The sequence below is a fragment of the Mastacembelus armatus genome, chromosome 3, assembly GCF_900324485.2.
Source record: "Mastacembelus armatus chromosome 3, fMasArm1.2, whole genome shotgun sequence".
Taxonomy (NCBI): Eukaryota; Metazoa; Chordata; class Actinopteri; order Synbranchiformes; family Mastacembelidae; genus Mastacembelus; species Mastacembelus armatus.
Genome location: NC_046635.1, coordinates 25,118,822 through 25,141,385, shown reverse-complemented (window position 1 = coordinate 25,141,385; position 22,564 = coordinate 25,118,822). Strand labels below are relative to the sequence as shown.

The window sequence follows — 22,564 nt, the reverse complement described above, 5'->3', positions numbered from 1 at the left end:
GACAGAGCTGAAGTAGAAAGTAACATTAAATGGAGATAAGTACAAATACATCAACATTATACTGATTTCAGTTAATGTAATTAGCTTCTGATTACTGTTTTATTGTTATTGGCTTATTCGCCTTTTCCCTATTCTGTTCCTCTCATTATAGTTAGTTGCATAAAATGACCATTACACATGATGCTTGAGAGAGTGTGTGTGTGAAGATTGGACACATAATTAGAGAGGCTGTGCTAGGAACATGGAACAGAGAGTGTGAGCAATGTTAGTAAAGTGTCAGGGATGGTCCAACAGATTTATACATGAGCGTACACACAGAAAAGTGACAACCTGGGGTTTTCCAAATGGCAACACAAACACATCACTGAGCTGTCATGGGTTTGATGAGATATAGGACCCCATTCATAAACTTTAACTCATACCAGGTAAAGAGCAAGGATGTGCTGGAAAGGCATCCCAGTTTCCCATCTTCAGTCAGAATGTATTTTGGTGATGAGAAATAAACTAAGAGTATAATCATGGGTTGTTTTTCCAGAGGGCTCTTAAGTCAACTTCTTTTACGATAGCACTGTTATGATTTTGTTGGGAAAATACTGTAGGCACATGCTGTAGCAGAGATACACTAAGAATTTTAGTTACAAACAAGCATCATAGTCGTGAAGGGAACAAATTGAAAGCCTCCAGGGAGGAAACACACAGGCAGAGATAAGGAGGAGGGACGACAGAGCAGGAAAACAACAAGCCTTGAATGTGCTTGCTGAGCAATGAAGCACACATATGCACATCAAGACAAAAACACAGCCATGTGTTCTTTTTCACAAAAGGAGGTTTTATTAATACTCCATATGCTTCCACCTAAACTCAAATATACATGTATATATTTCAAATGGCATCAACTTTAGAAAATAAAGCAGTGCAAACATCACAGTATCTAAAAACTCCATTGTGGGTTCTGCTGGAAATGTCATACAAAAATGTGCAGTATATGCAGGGATATTTATTTATATCTCAAATTGGACCATATTCTGGCAGAAAACCATGTTTACATTATATGCACTTTTGTCCATTCGCAATATTTTATATTTTGAGTACATTGGTCTGATTGGAGGTTTTGTAAGACATTCAGGGATTGTTATACAGTCCATACATACAGCACAGGAAATGACTTTATATACATTACAACAATACAAACAACTCGCTGAGGTTCTATAAGAATTTTTTAAGACTGACCATCTAAAGTGCTACTTTACAATATTTAGTTATAAAACAAAAGCATATACAGTAAAAAAAAAAAGGAAAATAAAAAGCTTATGTAAGGTTCAAGGAGAGCTTCAATAATAATTTGCATCTCATATTTTTTTTATTTTACAGACATTGAAAGCAGAGCACAGGCAAACATTTTCCCCTGCCTGAAAATAAGGCTCAACTTTATCCTTAAAATTTAAAATCTCAAAGTTTTTCCCTTTAGTATGTAGAACCAGTCTAAAGTTTCTATAAATACAGGCTCCAGGCCCATATTAGGCGTTCCTGAGAGATGGGGTCATTGCTTCCTCTTCCCAGAGGAAAAAAAAAAAAAATCAAATAAGTATCTTTTTTGGCTTTGACTACCATGTGGAATACATGTGCCACACCAGGGTAATTTAAATACTTTCAACAAGGTTACAATTATATTTAAGTAATTTACATCCACATGTTTCATATCTGTGAGTGCCAAACAAAAGGATGACTTGCAAAATGCTTTTGGCCAAATTTTAACTCCTCACCTCATGTGAAAATTTACAAAACACTAGAAGAACAGACAGGTGGATTTTAGCACATTTAGCCTGTGAAACTGGTTCCTATAGAGTGTCTGTTGACTAAGTGCTGACTTACCATGTCATTATCATTACTTCAGCACAACTACTGAAATACCATCACTTAAAGCTGCACAAATTCTGAAAATCCAGTGCAGTGATGTTGGAGTTTCCACAGCAAATTTGTGATAACACTAATGGATATGAGCAGGTACCAGTCGATACCGAAGTACTGCACCTGCTGTAGATAATACTTTGTAGGGTGTATGAATATATCACTAATTTTTGGAGTCACTCTATAGTAATGGGTTATCGCAATACAGTTTCTCCACCAGTTACCACAGAATTTCAATAACACAACTTCAATTGTGAACCTACAGTGTCTCCTACAGATTCAGCACCTTCTCCTTACCATACATTTAAAGGAGCATTTTTACCTAAGAAGCTTGAATGCAGCAGCTTTGACTTTTCCACTGTATTATCTATAACAGTTTTTAGTTCATCTAACTCTTCTCATGGGTCTGTAGCATTTGTTGTCTGGTTGATCCGGTGCTGCTGCTACCAAGAGCAGAGCCACCAGCCTGTTTCCGCATCCAGTCCAGCATACAGTACCTCAGCATCAGAAGGAAGCCTAGGGGAACAGACCAGAACCATGGGAGGGTCATTCATTTATTTTCTCTAATCGATTTGACCTTTAATTTCACTGGGGCAGAAAGCCTGTCTCTGACGAATTATTTCTGAATGATTCAGGTTATTATCAGTTTGGCAACTCATTACCTAATAGTTGGTTTTACAGTGGGTACGGAAAGTATTCAGACCCCTTTAAATTTGTCACTTTTTGTGTCATTGCAGCCATTTGCCAAAATCAAAAAAGTTCATTTTATTTCTCATTAATGTACACTCAGCACCCCATCTTGACAGAAAAAAACAGAAATGTAGAAATTTTTGCAAATTTATTAAAAAACAAAAACTGAAATATCACATGGTCATAAGTATTCAGACCCTTTGCAGTGACACTCATATTTAACTCACATGCTGTCCATTTCTTCTGATCCTCCTTAAGATGGTTCTGCTCCTTCATTGGAGTCCAGCTGTGTTTAATTAAACTGATTGGACTTGATTAGGAAAGGCACACACCTGTCTATATAAGACCTTACAGCTCACAGTGCATGTCAGAGCAAATGAGAATCATGAGGTCGAAGGAACTGCCCAAGGAGCTCAGAGACAGAATTGTGGCAAGGCACAGATCTGGCCAAGGTTACAAAAGAATTTCTGCAGCACTCAAGGTTCCTAGGAGCACGGTGGCCTCCATAATCCTCAAATGGAAAAAGTTTGGGATGACCAGAATTCTTCCTAGACCTGGCCGTCCAGTCAAACTGAGCAATCGTGGGAGAAGAGCCTTGGTGAGAGAGGTAAAGAAGAACCCAAAGATCACTGTGGCTGAGCTCCAGAGATGCAGTAGGGAGATGGGAGAAAGTTCCACAAAGTCAACTATCACTGCAGCCCTCCACCAGTCGGGGCTTTATGGCAGAGTGGCCTGACGGAAGCCTCTCCTCAGTGCAAGACACATGAAAGCCCACATAGAGTTTGCCAAAAGACACATGAAGGACTCCCAGACTATGAGAAATAAGATTCTCTGGTCTGATGAGACCAAGATTGAACTTTTTGGTGTTAATTCTAAGCGGTATGTGTGGAGAAAACCAGGCACTGCTCATCACCTGCCCAATACAATCCCTACAGTGAAACATGGTGGTGGGAGCATCATGTTGTCGTGGTGTTTTTCAGCTGCAGGGACAGGATGACTGGTTGCAATTGAAGGAAAGATGAATGCAGCCAAGTACAGAGATATCCTGGAAGAAAACCTCTTCCAGAGTGCTCAGGACCTCAGACTGGGCCGAAGGTTCACCTTTCAACAGGACAATGACCCTAAGCACACAGCTAAAATAACAAAGGAGTGGCTTCGGAACAACTCTGTGACCGTTCTTGACTGGCCCAGCCAGAGCCCTGACCTAAACCCAATTGAGCATCTCTGGAGAGACCTGAAAATGGCTGTCCACCAACGTTCACCATCCAACCTGACAGAACTGGAGAGGATCTGCAAAGAAGAATGGCAGAGGATCCCCAAATCCAGGTGTGAAAAACTTGTTGCATCATTCCCAAGAAGACTCATGGGTGTACTAGCTCAAAAGGGTGCTTCTACTCAATACTGAGCACAGGGTCTGAATACTTATGACCATGTGATATTTCAGTTTTTCTTTTTTAATAAATTTGCAAAAATTTCTAAATTTCTGTTTTTTTCTGTCAAGATGGGGTGCTGAGTGTACATTAATGAGAAATAAAATGAACTTTTTTGATTTTGGCAAATGGCTGCAATGACACAAAAAGTGAAAAATTTAAAGGGGTCTGAATACTTTCCGTACCCACTGTATATAAAAATTAATGACACATTAAAGTTGATCATTGTACATTGCATTTTAATTTCTATTTATTTGCTTTGTGTTAGTGATGTAGTTGGTTGATCACCATTATTTTATTTTCCTTTCCGAGAGATGATAATGTATTTCTAATCTGATTTACATCCATTGACCTAGAATCTCTCATTAATCTGATCCAAAAAAAAATTTTTCTTTTCCTAAAAACAATGTATTTTCTTATCAAAGAGTTTTGGAAAGAATTTACTGTGTTTAACCAAGAGGATGAGTTCATTAATAGAAATGTTATGATAAAGCTTATGTATGTATAAATTTAACATACCATCATTTTCTCTATTGACATTTTAATATAACCCCTATGCATAGGATCATGAATGCTGAAGATATAGGTCTAAGCAGCAGTTCATTAAACTGTAACAGGTTATTAAGTTAGTAAATAAACCTGAACTACCAGTGTGCAGCAACAATAGGGTTAATAAGTTATTTGGACTTGAATCAAAAACAAGCTTACTGCATGTGAGAGGAAACAGCCTTTCTTGTGATAGGTACCAGTAACCCAAGGCCTTGATTAACCATGGCCATTGTCTCTTTCCCACACTGACACAATGAACCACTGGCTCCAAATAGGCCATCAATCTCTTAGCCAACAATGAAAATATCCTTGACCAAAGACAGACTGCATATAGTTCAACTTTTTGTGTAGTGGTTGGAAATAAATTACACACACATAGATAGAATGGACAGACAGACAGACGGACGGACGGACGGACGGACAGACGGACAGACGGACAGACGGACAGACGGACATACGGACAGATAACAACTCTAGTGGCCAACCTCAAACTGATTGCACAAGTCTTCAAGTGTAGCATCTACCAAGGAGATGCTCTGTCCCCGCTACTGTATAGGCCTGAACCCCCAAAGCCAGATCATCACTAAGACAGGCTTCGGATACCGACTACGAAATGGAGCAACCATCAGCCACCCGCTGTACATGGATGACATCAGGCTGTACGCCAGGAGTGAGCAACACATCGACTCACTGATCCACACCACCAGGATATACAGCAACGACATTGGAATGTCATTCAGACTGGACAAGTGTGGTCGAATGATAACAAAGAGAGGGAAGGTTGTCAGGACTGAAGGATTTGAACTTCCAGAAGGCAGCATAGCAGATGTTGAGGGAAGCTACAAGTACCTTGGAATCCCACAGGCAAATGGGAACCAAGAAGAAGCCACAAGGAAAGCAGCCACAGCTAAATACCTGCAGAGAGTAAGACAAGTCCTAAGAAGTCAGCTGAATGTCCAAGCCATCAACACCTACACCCTGCCGGACATCAGATACCCCACTGGTATAATAAGCTGGGCAAAAGAGGACATAGAAGAAACTGATGTATAGACAAAGAAGCTCCTCACAATGCATGGAGGACTTCACCCCAAAGATCCATGAGTACATCAGGAATATTGCCTCGAGCGATGGAATACTTGTGTGAGTGAATATCTCAGGCAACAGAAGCCCGATGCAAAGGAAGAGGAGGAAGAACCACCATGGCAGGACAAACCACTGCACGGTATCTACCACCGACAGATAGAAGAAGTGGTTGATATAGAAAAGTCCTACCAGTGGCCGGAAAAAGCTGGACTGAAAGACAGCACAGAGGCACTGATCGTAGCAGCACAAGAACAGGCCCTGAGCACAAGAACGATAGAGGCTGGGGTCTGCCACACCAGGCAGGACCCCAGTTGCAGGCTGTGCAAAGATGCCCCTGAGACAATCCAGCACATAACAGCAGGTTGTAAGATGCTAGCAGGCAGGGCATACATGGAACGCCATAACCAAGTGGCTGGCATAGTGTACAGGAACATCTGTGCCGAGTGTGGGCTGGAGGTCCCAAGGTCAAAATGGGACACCTCCAAAAGTGGTGGAGAATGACCGAGCTAAGATCCTGTGGGACTTCCAGATACAGACCGACAAACAGGTGATGGCTAACCAACCGGACATAGTAGTGGTGGACAAACCACAGAAGACGACCATAGTGGTAGATGTAGCAATCCCAAGTGATGGCAACATCAGAAAGAAGGAACATGAGAAGCTTGAAAAATACCTGGGGCTGAAAGAAGAGCTAGAAAAAATGTGGAAGGTGAAGGCAACACTGGTCCCCATGGTAATCAGCACCCTCGGGGCTGTGACCTCCAAACTGGGAGAGTGACTCCAACAGATCCCAGGAACAATGTCAGAGCTCTCAGTTCAGAAGAGAGCAGTGCTAGGAACAGCTAAGATACTGCGAAGAACCCTCAAACTCCCAGGCCTCTGGTAGAGGACCTGAGATTGAGGAAGACAGCACACATACCCACATACCCGTAGGGATGAGAATATTATATACAACAATGTAAAATTTAAATTCTGGTGTAACTATATAATAGTGTGGCATGGTTTCTCCACACATGCTCCTTGTAACGCTGAAACATAGTATCAATCTTATTTTAATCTGGACTGATTTAAGTCCACATGTATTCTAGCTGGAATGGTATTTTAGAAGCACACACCTTGAAAAGAGTTGAGGATGCAGGAGAGGAAGAGGACAAAGTCAGAGAGGGGTCCAAAGTCCAGAAAGGTGAGACTCCAAGTTGTCCCAAAGAGGCAGCTGAGGCCCCAGATGCTGAGAAAAGCCACACGGTTATTCCTCCATTCATCCCTGGTGCGGATCTCGCGGTAGACCAGGAAGAGCATCACAATACCCGAGAACACCAGCACGATAAGAATCATAATGTTGGTGAAATAGTGAGCCAGCAAGGCTGTATCGGTCTTTTCCATCCAGCACCTGGAAACACCAAATACAATAATAGAATGAAAAATAAATAATCAAACAAACAGATGATGAATACAATGCCAGAATTATGTTCAAATTAATTTAGCTGTTTTTTAAAACAGACTTTCACCATTCCTCTAATGAAGTCTTATCTTAAATATTGGGACATGTGAGTATCAAAGAATTACTACATATGTCTAAAGTAAACTAGCTTACATCAGATAAGGGCTGGAGTCATTGGTGCTCTGCACCACCTCTCTTACTCCATAAATGCCACCTACTCCAGCCAGGATGATAACAGGAACCGCAGGGAGAACTATAAAGTAATATTCAAAGATCATATGTTAACGGCATGTTTACCTACAAAAACATGTTTGTACATGTTTGTACAATTACAGTACAATTATAAAAATATTATTTCAGGCACTAACCGAAGCCGACCAGGTTCCACACATAGGGCTTGGGTGAAGGTCTGAAAACTATGTAGACCAGCCAGAATGTGTGGAAAACTTGTATGCCCATCCAGGTGAAGGAGCTGAGCAGACTGTAGTGGAGGGCGGCCCCCACCCAGGTGCACACACTATGTCCCCCTACATTTGCCAGGACTCCAGTAAAGAAGAAGAGCAGATTGAGGAAAACAAGAGATAGAGCTAAGCCCAAGTGGATGGGGATGGAGTGCTCCTTGGATCGTCTGCTAGAAGGACAAAGGAATTGAAATTATTAATTTATTAGGAATTATCACTTAACTGTTAAAAAGATTTATATTTGCTGATAGACCACTTAAGCCCTTATGAGCATTACCTCTTCCTGCAGAGAAAAACGATGAGGGCCACACAGCTGATCACAGACACAGCACAGCCCAGAGATGTAATGACAGACAGTGCCAGGAGGTGGCGCACCGGTTTAGGCTGCAGTTGCTATCACGGGCCAGAGAACAATGAAATGAATAGCAATGTCATTCTGAACCATCCAAATAGAAATGTATTCCAATGTATTTGGTGTTTTTCTTCCTGATGAATTGATAAGGTGGATAGTGTCTGATTGTGTGTAAAATCATGTATGTTGTAATATTCATGAGTAGAAAATGTATGTTTTTCTACATTATATTTCTCTGTTTGTCTTTATATTAAAAAAATAGCAGTATATTTGTTGCAGGCCTCACCACCAGTACAGCGAAATAAGTGAGATGGTTGCAGGAGCACTCAGTGTGCTCGGATCCTCTCTGTTTTGTCTCACATCCATCCACCGTCCAAGTGACAGACAACGGATCTGCAAAAAGACAACACCCACTTAAATACACTTCATTATCATATGTAGAATACATGGAGTTAAAGTGAATAAAATGGATATAGTTATATTGTATGTTGAATGAATATATCGTCTATAAGCTTAGCACCAAAAGGGTCCAACCTTTCCTGGTATCCCATGAAACACATTTCCTTGAATGCATTTTCTGAAATAAAGAGAAGATAACAAGCTGTAATCATTTCACATTAAGATGCTGAACAATTTTATTCATTCATTCATTCATTCAAAGTTTCAGATACCTGAACTACTTCTTTGATTTAGTTGTGAGCAAAACAGCTGCCAATGTAAAGAGTTGCATTCATTTATATATATTTATAGTATAGCACTAAACTATAGGTTTGCATGTGTGTGCACACTACAGTGAATAAAGAACAGGCTAGTTAAAGCGTCTAAAAAGCACCATCTGCTTTTGCAAGTGAGGCAAGACAAGAAACCTTCAAGTGGTTTCTGTGTGTCCTCCACATTGACAAGCAAAACAGCTTGAAGCAGACATCCTGGAGCTGAATAGAAGGTATTTAGTTTTTTTCAATAACCACATTTTCGAAGTAGGTGTGATAATTGACACATAACGCATCCACATTACAGTCACAACATAGCATCTGCACTAGTTTTAGCTTATGTTTTAGGCAGTCTGGTATCTGCAGCATTACAGGAAGAATATCTAACTATACAGTTCATAAAAGTAATACATTTCTGCAGCCACCATCAAAGAAAAAGATGTGGACCACCAAACATGTTCCATCAATTAGTTAACCTAAATAATTAATTTCACCGTATTCAACACCAAATGCATGCTGATTTTGAATTCAGAAATTAAAAAAAAAAAAAGATTTAGGAAATATATGTACATGTGATTCCCACTAATCCAGAAAAAAGACAGAGGCACATAAACTTACAGATATGGCATCATGGTGAAAGTCAATCTTGATTTGCTCAGACAGACCAGCAATGATCTCATTCTCGATGGTGATTCCCACCACATTATTGAGAATCCTGACCTCCTTGTGACCCTCCTAGAAGAAAAACACACAGCTTTACCTCCCACTCACATAATAGTCTATATGCAGAATGCACACAGAGTAACAAAAGTGTCAGGCTTTTAACATTCTTATCAGTAGGAACAAAGCAAGAAACAGGTAGAAAGGCAGGTGTGTGAGGTCATGCTGACACGTCTTGCTGACTATGTTGACTAAAGACAAACAGTGCCTCACCTGGAACAGGACATTATTTGTGAAGAAAGTGACGACAACTTTGCTAGTGTTTTTTGCAGCTTGTTTAAGAGCACGGGGGAGATGGACAATGGCAGTGGGCTCCGCAGATACACCCTTAGTGACCTGGAAAACAGAATACAGTGTATGGACATGGTGCAGTTAGAGACAGTCCAGCAGGGCTTGGGTCAAGTTCACTTTCAGAAAGTGAACACAGGACTTGCTGTTCTGCTTGTGAGCGTGCATCACAGCCCTGTGGTATACACAACTGTAACGAATAGATCTGCACGTAGATTATTGGGTTCATACAAAAATGCCCCTATTTTAAGAAACTGTGGAGGAAAAATGTTAGCTTTCAACGTCCACCCTCTACTTGTCAGTGAAATGCCATTATCATTCACTTTCATGTGGCTACTCTCTCACCTATTTTCTGAACTAAACCACCACCACCCTAAACTTGAATGAATACTCACTGGTGTATTTGAAACCTGCTGATTAAAAATGGATGCAGACAGTCTCAGAAGTGAAACAGCCTAATCACTAAGAAGTATGATCAAGTCATTACTACTATATCTACTATGTTTATAGATCACCTCCTATGCATTTTGTAAAACAAGCCAACAATAACTGAAATAATATTTTATGTAGAGGAGGGTGTACTGAAGTTGAGACTTAAAATAGGCTGATGTTAGAGATAAGATGTATTTTACAGCTGTATTTTAGTTTCATTTTCTGTCTCAGAGGAATTTCTTTTGAATATGTGGCTAAAACACAGCTAAGACCAAATCTGTGTGGTCACAATACTGCTGATTGGCCTGTATAGACAACGCTTTGGGTTTATATTCGTCATTGTCAGCACAGACAAAAACCAACAGTAAACAGATTTAACTAACAACTATTGTCCATGTATCATATCTTATTCCTCTGTAATGTAAAGTTTACCTGTGTTCAAAAACATATAACATGTTGTTGCCACAATGTTGGCAGACATAATGATTCATTACATTGAACATACACTGTCTTGCTGCTGTATAGCACTGTATAACACTGTATTGCAGCACAGCAAAAAGGCACTAGGTTTGACGTTTTACCTTCCATATTGTTTTAGGTTTGGGTATAATTTTGAAAATAAAGTGAAAATAAGTGAAAATTAAAGTTTTTTTTTGTCTTACAGGTGATTTGATGTTGTAGCCTCTGAAATCTGCCTTCATCTCCACCTCAGTGCTGCGAGCACAGGGATACTGAATATTCCTGGACACACACATTAACACACATAAATATGATAAATTCAAAGAAATACCATTCTGTTCATATGTTGATAGGAAATGATGCAACTGAGAAAAAAGAAGGAATTACATGTTGCCGTTGAAGTTGCTCGCTTGATCACATAGAGTTTCTGTAAAAATATAAGACATTACAGTGTAGAGTTTGACATGGTTGACTGAACTGTAACAAATAGAAAACCACAACCTAAAGTACATTACAGTCATGTTTGGAAAAACTGACTTACTGAATATGCACAATAGGCAAAACATTTATCTTGCTAAATACACTGTATTCTATTCACTGATGTACTGTGGATAACATTCATCCTTTCTTACTGCATTCGATGGATTGTCCACTGAAATTGTAGCCTGTGTATGTTTTGCCGGTGATGACATCGGTTTTAATTGTTCCATTGGTGATGCCATATGTTGCTTCAGGTTCGTTGGCACCGTAAGAGAGATCAGTACAGCAGGAACCATGCAGGCTAGAAGGCCAGCACAGAGTAAGGTTCTTTTCTCCGACCTGTATATCAAAATAAAAAAAACCAAACAAAAACACACAACCCTTATTCAGCTCTTCGACAAGAAATGCAATTAGGCTACTGTAGCATATGCAATGTAAACGGTACACAGTTTCTGTTTGTTCTCTGCTTTTTACTTAGTAATATTATTAGCAGTAAACATATTCTCTATGTGCATTTTTGCATACCACATTACTATTTCTTTTTCAGACCTGATACTGCAGCTGTCAAGAAAATGACAAGATGTTAGTTTTGTTTTCACACCTTCTAAGCCATAGTTATCCTATCCCCTCACACTGAGAAAGCAGAAAAATGCACTTCACTCTTATTTCAGTGTTACTGAATGACATGATGGGTAATAATGTCATAAAAAACTTGGTTATAGTAACGTTTAAATGTGAAAGGCATGAAATTTACCTGCAATTTTAACTGGTCCAACAGTGGCTCCCAGTACAGACAGAATTTACTTTCCTCCTCTAAACTAAGTCCAAAAGAGTCGAGGGGAATCAAATCAGACCGCTTGCAATGAGCTGTGATCTTCCCCTTGATGGACAGAGTATTCTTCCCGGCTGAGATCGAGATCCTTTCACAGCCTGTAGAGAGGCTGACGATCAGGTTCAGGTTGCCTTTGGCATGGCGCCAAGTGCCACAGAAATTCAAGTCCCAGTCATTTTCACTTGAACCTAAAGGAGGCAAACAGGCACAGACACCAACAAGAGGTAGATGGATGTTTTGTTACTAAGTATTTAAAATATGTATACAGTCTAAATAAGAGTGCAATACAAACACACACACATAATACAAAAAAAATCGTTTCATCCAGCTCTGACTGATATTTTTCTAAAAATAAGAACAATCAGCTTCTTTATTAAGTGTTTTGCGATCAAAGATTTTATGGTGGGGAAATGGTGTTTAGAAAACAATCCTATCCTTTTTCAGGGAATGCTGAAGATCCAGTGGTAACAATGCTTTTTGTGGTAAATCTAAATTTTATTTAATTTATTTAATTCAATTGCAATAATCCATACAGAAAATATTGGTAAGAGTTATTTATTTAGACACCATGCATCTCATCCAACAAGTTTGTTGTACATGGAATTCTGTCTAGCTGGCAATTTATGCCATGTTTGGACTATAACTTTTGTGTGATCACATTTCAGCTGGTTAACAACATGCAACAAATAGATGAGCAGAACACTAATCAAGGCACGTGTGTGAAAATAGCAAACCCTTACTGGTGAGAAAATGCAGTTTGCCAGCACACACTAGTGTAGTTGTGAATTATCATCACAACTATACTACTATCACTACTGTTTGAAATTCTCTTTTCTACCCTCACTGGGGTCATTTATTCCTCCTTGATTTAAGAGGCTCTTGAGTTGCCTAATACTCATGAAGAGAAGCTATATCATTCTTTATGGGTTTTCATCAGAAACATACTATTTTATAGAGCAAATGCTCTAAAATCTAATCAAATCATCAACATCACAGCCCTGTGTGGTACTCATCTTTCTACAGAAGGAGGCACAGAGGAGTGACAGTTCACAACACAACACAATTGTGAGATGAGGCTAATAAAGATAAGGATGTTTTTCTTTCTCCAGTGCACTTTTCTTACCTGTGGAGAGGACAATGATCAAGAGGAACACAATCAGACCAGCTGTCAGTCGGGGCACCTTAACGTACATCTGCCATAGAGAAGTACAGAAAGTGAAATACAGTTTTAAAAGAGAAGCTGTTTGGTAATTGCATTCTGTATGGACAGGGAGTCCAGTCATTCAGAAAATTAGAAATCCCACTCCTGACCAGACACCCTCAGCTGAGAAAACACCAGATTAAATGAAAATGCCAAGTTTGCATTTACTAGTTTATATCTGGTCAAAGGTTCCTACATTCTCTTACTTTCTTTCTATGTGCACACATCCTATATAAAACGGTAAGTCCCTATCTAGAGGCAACATGTTTGACATAGTAAAACATTTTTTTAATGATACTATTCTTATCCAGACATTGCTCTGTTATCTATACTGTCTTATCAATGTATACAAATGAGTTCAGGCTCAAAATACACAGGCCTTTCTATGCTGTTATCAGTGGTTAGCAGTCATCCTCTAACTGGCACACACGCACCAACAGTTTGTGCTTTACAGCACTCTACACAAATTTGTTTTTTCTCGTTCCAAGGAAAATTCATTATGTAATTAACACTGATTCTTTCACTGTCGATATATTGTATATTTTTCAGAGGAAGGCTGTTCAGAGTAGTAGACAATACCATAAATAAAATTCCCAGAAAAAAAAACACTTTGCATCATATTAGACTTACTAAGAATCATGTGAGTGTTACCAGACGTCAGCTAACCACTAATATGCACAGTCATCCCAGTTTTCATCATAAGATTGATTTATAACTTTCTCTCATAACAACCCACTTTCCAGCGTTGTCACAGCACTAACACATACACCCACAACCTCACCTTGCAATTGAAAACACACATCAAATAAACACTCTGTGACTGTATGGATTTACTGTTCAGTATGCTACACAGTGTGATTAAATGAGCAGATGCTGATTTTGTGGGGGAAACAAGAGCAGTCGTGGTTGTCCTCAATGTCACAAGACAGACAGGAACCAGTTGAACCACAGACAAAGCAAACAGACAGCAATAGGAAAAGAAGACACAAAAAGAAACAAAGACAGAAACATGTCAAGCTGCATAGCCTGTGGGGGTCAGTTGAGTATTTATAACTATATACACTGAAACACACACCTGATACTCAAGATAGACCTAAGCCTGGGACAAACACACACACACACACACACACACACACACACACACACACACACACACACACACACACACACACACACACACACACACACACACACACACACACACACACACACACAGGGAAGGCTGTTCAGAGCAAAAAGGTTATGATGAAATATGTGATTCTCCCACTTTTAAACTAACTGTTTGTAGCCTGCATATAATTTCACTGTTTAATATGTCAACATCATGATTCTCTGGTACTGCATGTTTACTATAAATAAACCAGTTCAGGGATCAAAGTATTGTGTTGCTTTTAAGTCAGCTGTGCTAACATTAATCTACTGGAGAGATATTTGGCTCTGCTAACCTTCAGCTAATAAAGTATTAAAGTTCCAATATGTAATAGAATATAGTTTTCATAAATGTGTTTTCATTAGTGTGTAATCAGCAGAAAATACCAATAGCTGCATTTTCTTAATCTTAGAATGAGCGTTTTAAATCTAGACAGGGAGTGGGTCCACTTTCACAGAGGCAGCCATCTAGCATCACCATGTTTCTACAATAGCCCAGAACAAACTAGACAGTGGCTCTAGACAGGGAATCAGGGTTTGTCTTCAAGGCCAATGCACCCTCCATCACACCTGGAAAAAGGATGAGTGGGGTGTAAAAGGTGCCTACTAGGTTGCATTCTACAAGCTCATCACTAGATGCTGCTATTACACATTGCACCTTTAAAGTTAGCTAAACACATAGCTAATAAAATGTTTTAAAAAAGATGTCTGGTAATTCCCTGGAATTATTATCTGCACAGCCCCAGTATTGTACAACACCATACAAACATGGCTGTATTTGGAGATTCTCCTTCAAAGACTGTGATGAAATCATTTTTGAGGTTTGTTTGATATGGAAGAGTTTGTGAAGCTGCACAAATATGCGATACCAAGATACAGTGTGTCTTTATTTAACTTTAATTAAAATAATGTAAATAATGTTTAAAATTACAAATATGCTGTGACATACCATGACAACAAACTTTCCATCTAAATTGAATTTGTGGTCAAAAGATAGAGAATATTCAGTTTTCATTATGCTTTCATTTTATGATTTAATGTGCATTTTAAACATGGAGTTTTTAAACCAGGCTTACATTGGTCTGTTTCTGGTTGAGAATAAATAAATAAATAAATTCTATTTCAGCATTGATCCAATTTGTCAGGCCCATTGACGCCAGGGTTTGACAATAGCCGCATTTCGTCCATCAGCTGGCAATTTTTAGTCTCTTTCAATAATTCAATTATCAAAAATAGATAACTTAAAACCCAGCTTTCTGATTTCCTGATAAGTACGCCCTTTGATTAGTGAAAAGCTAGTTTGGATTGAGCTCCATTTATTCATTTGCTTTTCTCCAGAAGGTGCATTTTGTATTTACACTAAAAGGAAAAGCAGACAGCAATAATAAGGGTGAGTTCTTTGTTATGACAAGTCAAGTCTGATCTCACAGTTGCTCCAAAGTATCAAAGTAATTGTATACTAGGGTTTTACTAACTGTTTTCTCTCAGATATCTCCAGCTGAAATATTGCTTTTTCTATTATTTTTATATTTTTCATTAATACTTATTTATGACTTGTTTAGAGCAAACCAGTACAACTGAGCTCAGAAATATGACTGTATGTATTCTGGGCACGTTAAGTCTTAACTATACTACTCTACTATAATGTACTATTCTACAACAAAGCTTTCACTTAAGTCTAAGTGCACAAAGATCATGTGAAACTGCAACTACAATATATTTTACATAACATACCTTTGTGGTTTTGCCTTTTTGAAGATGTTAGTGTGACGTTTGAGGAAAAGGCGTAAATGTGTGAAGTCAGTGGTTTCTGATAATCACTAATATGACATATATACTCACAGACACAGAACCTCTTGCAGAGAGCCCCAGTATTGTCATATGGTTTAGCAAGCTACAGTACTATTGACTTTACCTGTAATCTTTAAACTTGGTACGTCATGTTTCTGAAAAGGTGAAAGGTTTTCAAATGTGATCAGTGATTTAAAATGTGACTGACGTAAGGTCACCAGTCCATCCCAGGGCATATAGAAATTTGCTGTGGTTGCAGTTTGGTCTACACAAATTAGCCCTAGCCTTCTCATTGTGTAAAAGTGGGCAGTGTTGATTTATTCATATTGTGAGTAGTGTTATAGTGCCGTTTCAATAGTTATGGCCTGATAAAAAAAAAAGTGCAGTTTATTCGAGTTTATTCTTGAACTAGGAAATAGGTATTTAACCAAATTTAAAAAAAAAATTATTTTGGGCAGATATATATATATATATAGGAAATATATATATATATATATATATATATCTGCCCAAAATAATTTTTGGTAATAGGTATTTAACCAAATTAAAAAAAAAAATTATTTTGGGCAGATATATATATATATCTGCCCAAAATAATTTTTTTTTAAAATTTGGTTAAATACCTATTTCCTAGTTCAAGAATAAACTCAAATAAACTGCACTTTTTTTTTTATCAGGCCATAACTATTGAAACGGCACTATAACACTACTCACAATATGAATAAATCAACACTGCCCACTTTTACACAATGAGAAGGCTAGGGCTAATTTGTGTAGACCAAACTGCAACCACAGCAAATTTCTATATGCCCTGCATATAGAATTTGCAGATATTCTATATGCATATTCTATATTATATATATATATATATATATATATATATATATATACACACATATATACATATACATATATATAATATCACACATGGCTGTAGTTAGGTCTAGTCAGAGTACAGAGTCAAGCATCCATATGGTAGTAATGGCTGTATTTTGGGACGATGTGATGACACGTAATTCGCTAGAACTCAACAAGTCATTCGACATTAATGTGTGACTCACGTCAACCTCGACCAGACTCCATTCACTATAGATGGTATATTGATAAAGAAGGCCTCCACTTGGACTGGGAGAAACAGTAAACCAGTGTCACCCACCCACATGCATTTAGCTACAAGTGTGAACACACAGTGGAAGGCTTAGTTCTCTAGAAATGCTTGAGAGGAGGCAAAAATGGCCCCAACCATCAAAACAAGTCCTGTGCATGAGTGGAAATTTGCATGTCTGCAATGTAACATTGTCAATACATTAACACTATGCAGAAATATTCTGCATAATGTTAATGCACAATTATTTACTCTTTCTCAGCTCAAACTCTAACACAGTGTTTCAATTGACTGAATTAGCATGACACGTAAACTAACTCCCTCTCTACCTCCACACCCTTTCTATTGTTCCTGCACAGTGCTCAGGCATCAATTGAACACAGAAACTTCCCTTTGTCTTTCACTTCCTAGATTTCTTACATGTGTGTGCATGTGAACAGGAGGCACTTAACAATGAAAATGATGTACAGGTTTTTACTGCATTGTGGGGGCTGAAACCTGTTTACACTTGGGGACCAAGTGCTGGGGACCAAATCCTGGTCCCCAGCATGTAATTCACTGAATTTTAAAGAGATGACGTGTTAAGTGTAAGGTTACACAAGTATTAGACTGTAGATTTAACATTTCACACCTATGAACTACAAAAATACATTATAGTCATCATTAGTCATCATGAAACCTAGTTCGCTTTACTGCTCCCACACATGAATAAAGATATACTAACGCAGTTCATCATTTGCTTATGCATGAATGTGTGCGTATCTTCGACCAATCCACGCATGAGTGAATGAGAAAGGCCCAATAACACCCCCTGTCCCCTAGGCTGGCACTTTGTGCTTTCCAGTCAATTTCCCTGTGTTTTCCCCTCCCTGCATCATATACGGGTCTGACTCACATACCTAAATGTAGTGTCTACACAAGTCTTGTTTGTTGCAGATATCTGATAAAGAAGACTTCAAGAGATAGGGGAGGCAACAAATCAATTCCTTTCTTAAGTGTCTTTTATCTTCATCTTTAGCCATTCTAGCAGCTGTGTTGCTATAATACATTGCTCCAAAAATACCTTACTAACTATTGGATGTATTGAGACAAATCCATTACAAACACTTCTGGCACCTAACATGAACAGTTACTGGACAGATTACCATGACATTTAGTTTCCATTGTGCCCACACATTCATTCGTGCCCACACATTGGGTGATCATCATCACTGAGTTAAAGTATGAGTTAGTATGACCAAAAACCTGGATAACATTAATACGTGGTTAATGGTGAACATGGTAAACATAACACCTGCTGAAGATCAGTATGTTGGTATTTGTCATTATGCACATGTTGGGATGCTGATATTAGCATTTAGCTGAGAGAACAGAACTGCTGGCATGGCACGTTTTCTCATACGATGTTGCGAGCTGTACTTGGCCAAACTTGTGTTTTACTGCACACAATAAGTATCAGATATGGCTTTAAAGCTAGAGTCACACCTCAGACCTTCATTTCAAACTGTTTGATATTGAGGAACTGTAATGCAGTAAGGTATCTTGAAAATACCACTTCCTTTTCTTCTCTCCTTCTTCTGAATGTCATATCTTCTGCAACACCTTTTCATGTGTGCCCTTCTATGTTGCTGCATTCACCTGAATGAGAAATTTCACTTCATCATCAGTTTTCTCAGAATATTATCAGTTGTATCAGTAATTTGCGACTAACCTCCTGGAGGCTAATATATGATTTATTGAGATATATAATTAAAATTTGATTTACTGTCTGAGTCTTAGTTTTCTCACGGAATAAGAACTGCGGCACATTTTATGTACAGCTTAGACCAAAGTTTGGCACAATGGAAAGTTGAAATCACTATCTTGCACCTGCATTTACAGTAGACTGAATTTTCAGTTTGGATTTTGCCCTTCAAGCATCTCAGACTGCATTTACTCCACTCCCCTACAAGCAGGAGAGTGAAGGCGCAAAGAATGTGCATGGAAGAGTAATTCGGGGAACAAAAGCTGCTCTTTGTTGTCAAGCTTTAGAGCTGAAATGACAGTGAGTGTGAATAAGGGTCAGAGATCACTGGCTGTTTCGAAGGCTGTTTAAAGCAGTGGGTAAAAGACATGCACACACACGCAACCAGCTCTTGCTCCCTGTAACACAACATTCAGCCAAAAGAGAAGAAAAGTACAGTTCTTAAGACTGTTTTTTGACACGAGTGCACGGAGGTGAAAAGGTCTGCATGTTGATTCTGCAGGGTTTATTTCCCAGAGTTTAACTTTTTTTGATAGAGGAAGGCACAACAGACACATAAACACACACACACACACTCAGAAAGCTGTTTAGGACATAGCTTCTGTTTTCCAGAGTAAACCTAACTTACACTGAGCTCATTTTTGTTGTTCATTTGGCTTTTTGACAAATGTGCTCTTGTGAGAAAACAGCAAGGTGCTACAATGTTGTGCACTGCTGCGGACATGGTTACAGATAAAATGTGGGTTTGTTTTTCTCTGTCACAACACAAAAAGCAGCTGGCATGCTATAGGTGATTTTTGGCATGTTGATTTACAGCACTTAGTACAAGCAGTTCAGTTAGTCATACATTGCACAGCTAGAGAGGAAGCGTCTGAAAGTGAGACTCGAGAACTAACTGAAAGCGCTTATAACAACTTGACTTTCTTTGTCTCATTATGTCCAACAACAACTGAAGTGAAAGTCAAAGTGGTGACAAAACCTCAAACTCCTCTGCACAGAAGCGTTTCTCACGCTGAAGTGGAGGTCAAGATGTGTCCTAATATGGCTGACGTGGAATTCTCCCTAGGCTACATTTGTATTAGGACCTTGCATTCTTTGTGCTAGCACCATAGTGATTTGGTGTGCATTTCCACAAGCGTGTGTGTGTTTATGTGTTCTTTTATCTGGATCTTGACGTGCTTGGTGAGGAAATAGGAGTAGCAGGTGGAATGCTGCAGATATCTCCTTCGGGGCTATGAATAAAATCAATAAAACAACACACACACAGACAAAAAGCAGCATATTATTAAGCCTAAATCACCCCCCAGCGGGGCCCTAGGTGTTGGTCACGAGGTTCAGTTTGCCATCAGGAGGTTTCTTTTTCTCATTATAAAAAAATGAAGTCAGCACAAAGGAGAATGAGGTCTGCAATGACTCACAGATCCAATGTGATATTTGCATTTTAAAGGATGGAGCATGAAAAAAAAAAAATCCCTCCTCGTTTGTCATTTCTTCATTTTCAGTTTCAAACATCATATGCTTCTCTGATCCACCTGTGCCGCCGCACAAATGTTAAAACTGGGGCAATACCCACTTTTGTTTTGCTTTTCTTTTTTTTTTTTTTTTTTTTTTTTACAGAGTGAAATCTTTTGATTTTGCTAAGCACAGTCAGGAAACCACACTGTACAGCTGTGTAAGGAGCATCTGAGAGCTGTAAAGCTGCTGCTCACTGCGTTTGGTGTGCTCCAGCACCAGTTTGACTCTACACATCCCTTAATGCAAGGTAGCTTGGCAGGCTGACAGAAATAACACATATGGCTTTACAGGACTCTTGTCATTGTAAATGAAGATAAGATTGCACTGAAGAAAACCGCAAACATCACACAGGAAGAGTATGTGTAAACTAAATAACCATGCGATGGTGTAATTTAACATGACGAAAAGACCAAACAGATGTTTTTATTTTTTCTATCGCATTATTCTGCTGAAGATGCTAAAATAAAATCTTTCAACGATATTTACATTTCAAATGAAACGATGTAAACAACAGTAGATTTTGACAGTGCCAGCATAAGACACGTTTTAAAAGTGCAAAGAGGTGCCAACACGTTTCAGACACTATATGGCCTAACAGCTTATTTAGTTATTTAACCCAGCAGGTTTCTCTTACCTTTAGTAGTTCTCCTGTCTGCTCAAATTCTGATGCTCAAAGCCTCCAGCGAAAACTTCCACCCGGTGCTCCACACAAACTGGTCCCAGTAAGAAATGAGAAAGTAGCCCAGTGCCACTTCCAAATTCAGTCACGCACTGTAAGACGATTCACATTGACCAGACGGAGAAAAAAACTTCAGTCGTGTTCTTTTGCTGTTGTCCAGATTATTTCAGTCCGCTTCAACACACCAGAGACGGTGAATATATTTTTTAAAAAGGAAAGTCTGATGAAGACGCAGGAGACGACGCCGCAGCGTTAAGTGCGCCCTCACATGCAGCGTCTACCGGACAGTCAGTCACTGTGACGAGGCTTTTTCCGCACAGGACTTTCACAATACAACACCTCTGCTGCTGTTTTTCTTTCTTTCCATTCCCGCAGTCCATTTGTTTACTAGACTCATTTGTGCTGTTATACTTTTATTTTTACAATAGTAATAATTATAACGATAATAGTTATTATTATTGTTGTTGTTGTTGTTTTTATTATTATTACTAGTAGTAGTAGTAGCATTTGTATTGTTGTTATTAACAATGTAATGTTCTCAGTTTTAATAAGGATTCGAACATGGAACCTTTTTGCTGTGAAGAAATAATGCTAATCACGCCTTCACTATGCTACTCAGTGAAGTCTTTTCCGACACTTTTTTTTTTTGCTTTTATTTTGAAGGCAGATTTATTTTCGTATTTTATTCCACTGTCTGTGTCTGACTTGACAGCTGTCAGATCAGCCAGGTGTTAAACGGAGAAGCCAGACAAGGAAGCTGTGTCTGGGAAAACAGAGGAGCTACTGGGGGTGAGAGTACAATCTGTCTTTCCGCTTTCCAAAACCACTCACAGGTCAACAAGTAGACAAACATCTAGATTACATATCACTTAGTGTTTACTAATCTCATTGTTATTTCCCCATTATCCATCCATCCATTTTCTATACCCACTCATTCCTAACCAGGGTCCCAGGGATCTGCTGGAGCCTATCCCAGCTCTCTTTGGATGAAAGGAAGGGGTACACCCTGGACAGGTCACCAGTCCATCTCAGGGCCACATAGAGACAAACAAAGACAAACAACCACACACACTCACACTCACTCCTATGGGCAATTTAGATTCACCAATCAACCTGACATACATGTTTATGGACTGTGGGAGGAAACCAGAGTACCCACAGTAAACCCGCGCAAGCACAGGGAGAACATGCAAACTCCACACAGAAAGGCCGGGTTGCAAACCTAGGACCTTCTTGCTGTGAGGCAACAGTGCTAACCACTCAGCCACCATGCTGCCTATTTCCCTATTATCCTTCATTATATTAGGTTTTTCCTAATCTAAAATGCATCACTGGATTATTTATATTGGGAAGGTTTCTTCCATAAGACCTTGGGTTAAATTAGAGCTAAATTCAATGTATTTTATATTTTTCTGTGACACTGAGGTCAACAAGTTAGGTAGTGTTAGAACAGCACCAGCTTAATTTCACAGGCAGCTGGTACACTCACAGGTTTCAAATGTTACCACAGACCGCAGCTGCACCACGAGGAGGCTTTGAACCTTG

General features: G+C 39.0%; 1 protein-coding gene across 2 annotated transcripts; it reads right to left on the bottom strand.

The window, feature by feature from the left end:
• Positions 1–808: 808 nt before the first annotated feature.
• LOC113122747 (adhesion G-protein coupled receptor G5-like) lies at positions 809–21,295 on the bottom strand. 2 transcript variants are annotated; one of them, XM_026294283.1, is made up of 15 exons: positions 20,975–21,295; positions 12,959–13,028; positions 11,758–12,023; positions 11,156–11,342; positions 10,911–10,950; positions 10,727–10,805; positions 9,558–9,680; positions 9,243–9,359; positions 8,449–8,491; positions 8,201–8,307; positions 7,840–7,955; positions 7,470–7,732; positions 7,255–7,354; positions 6,776–7,050; positions 809–2,424 (listed from the first exon to the last, which is right to left on the bottom strand). In XM_026294283.1, the coding sequence occupies exons 2-15, from the start codon at positions 13,026–13,028 to the stop codon at positions 2,297–2,299; spliced, it is 1,914 nt and encodes a 637-aa protein (XP_026150068.1). In that variant the 5' UTR covers positions 20,975–21,295; the 3' UTR covers positions 809–2,296. The 2 variants fall into 2 exon arrangements, with proteins under 2 accessions (XP_026150068.1, XP_026150069.1); XM_026294284.1 differs by having other exon boundaries at positions 7,470–7,729.
• Positions 21,296–22,564: the final 1,269 nt, after the last annotated feature.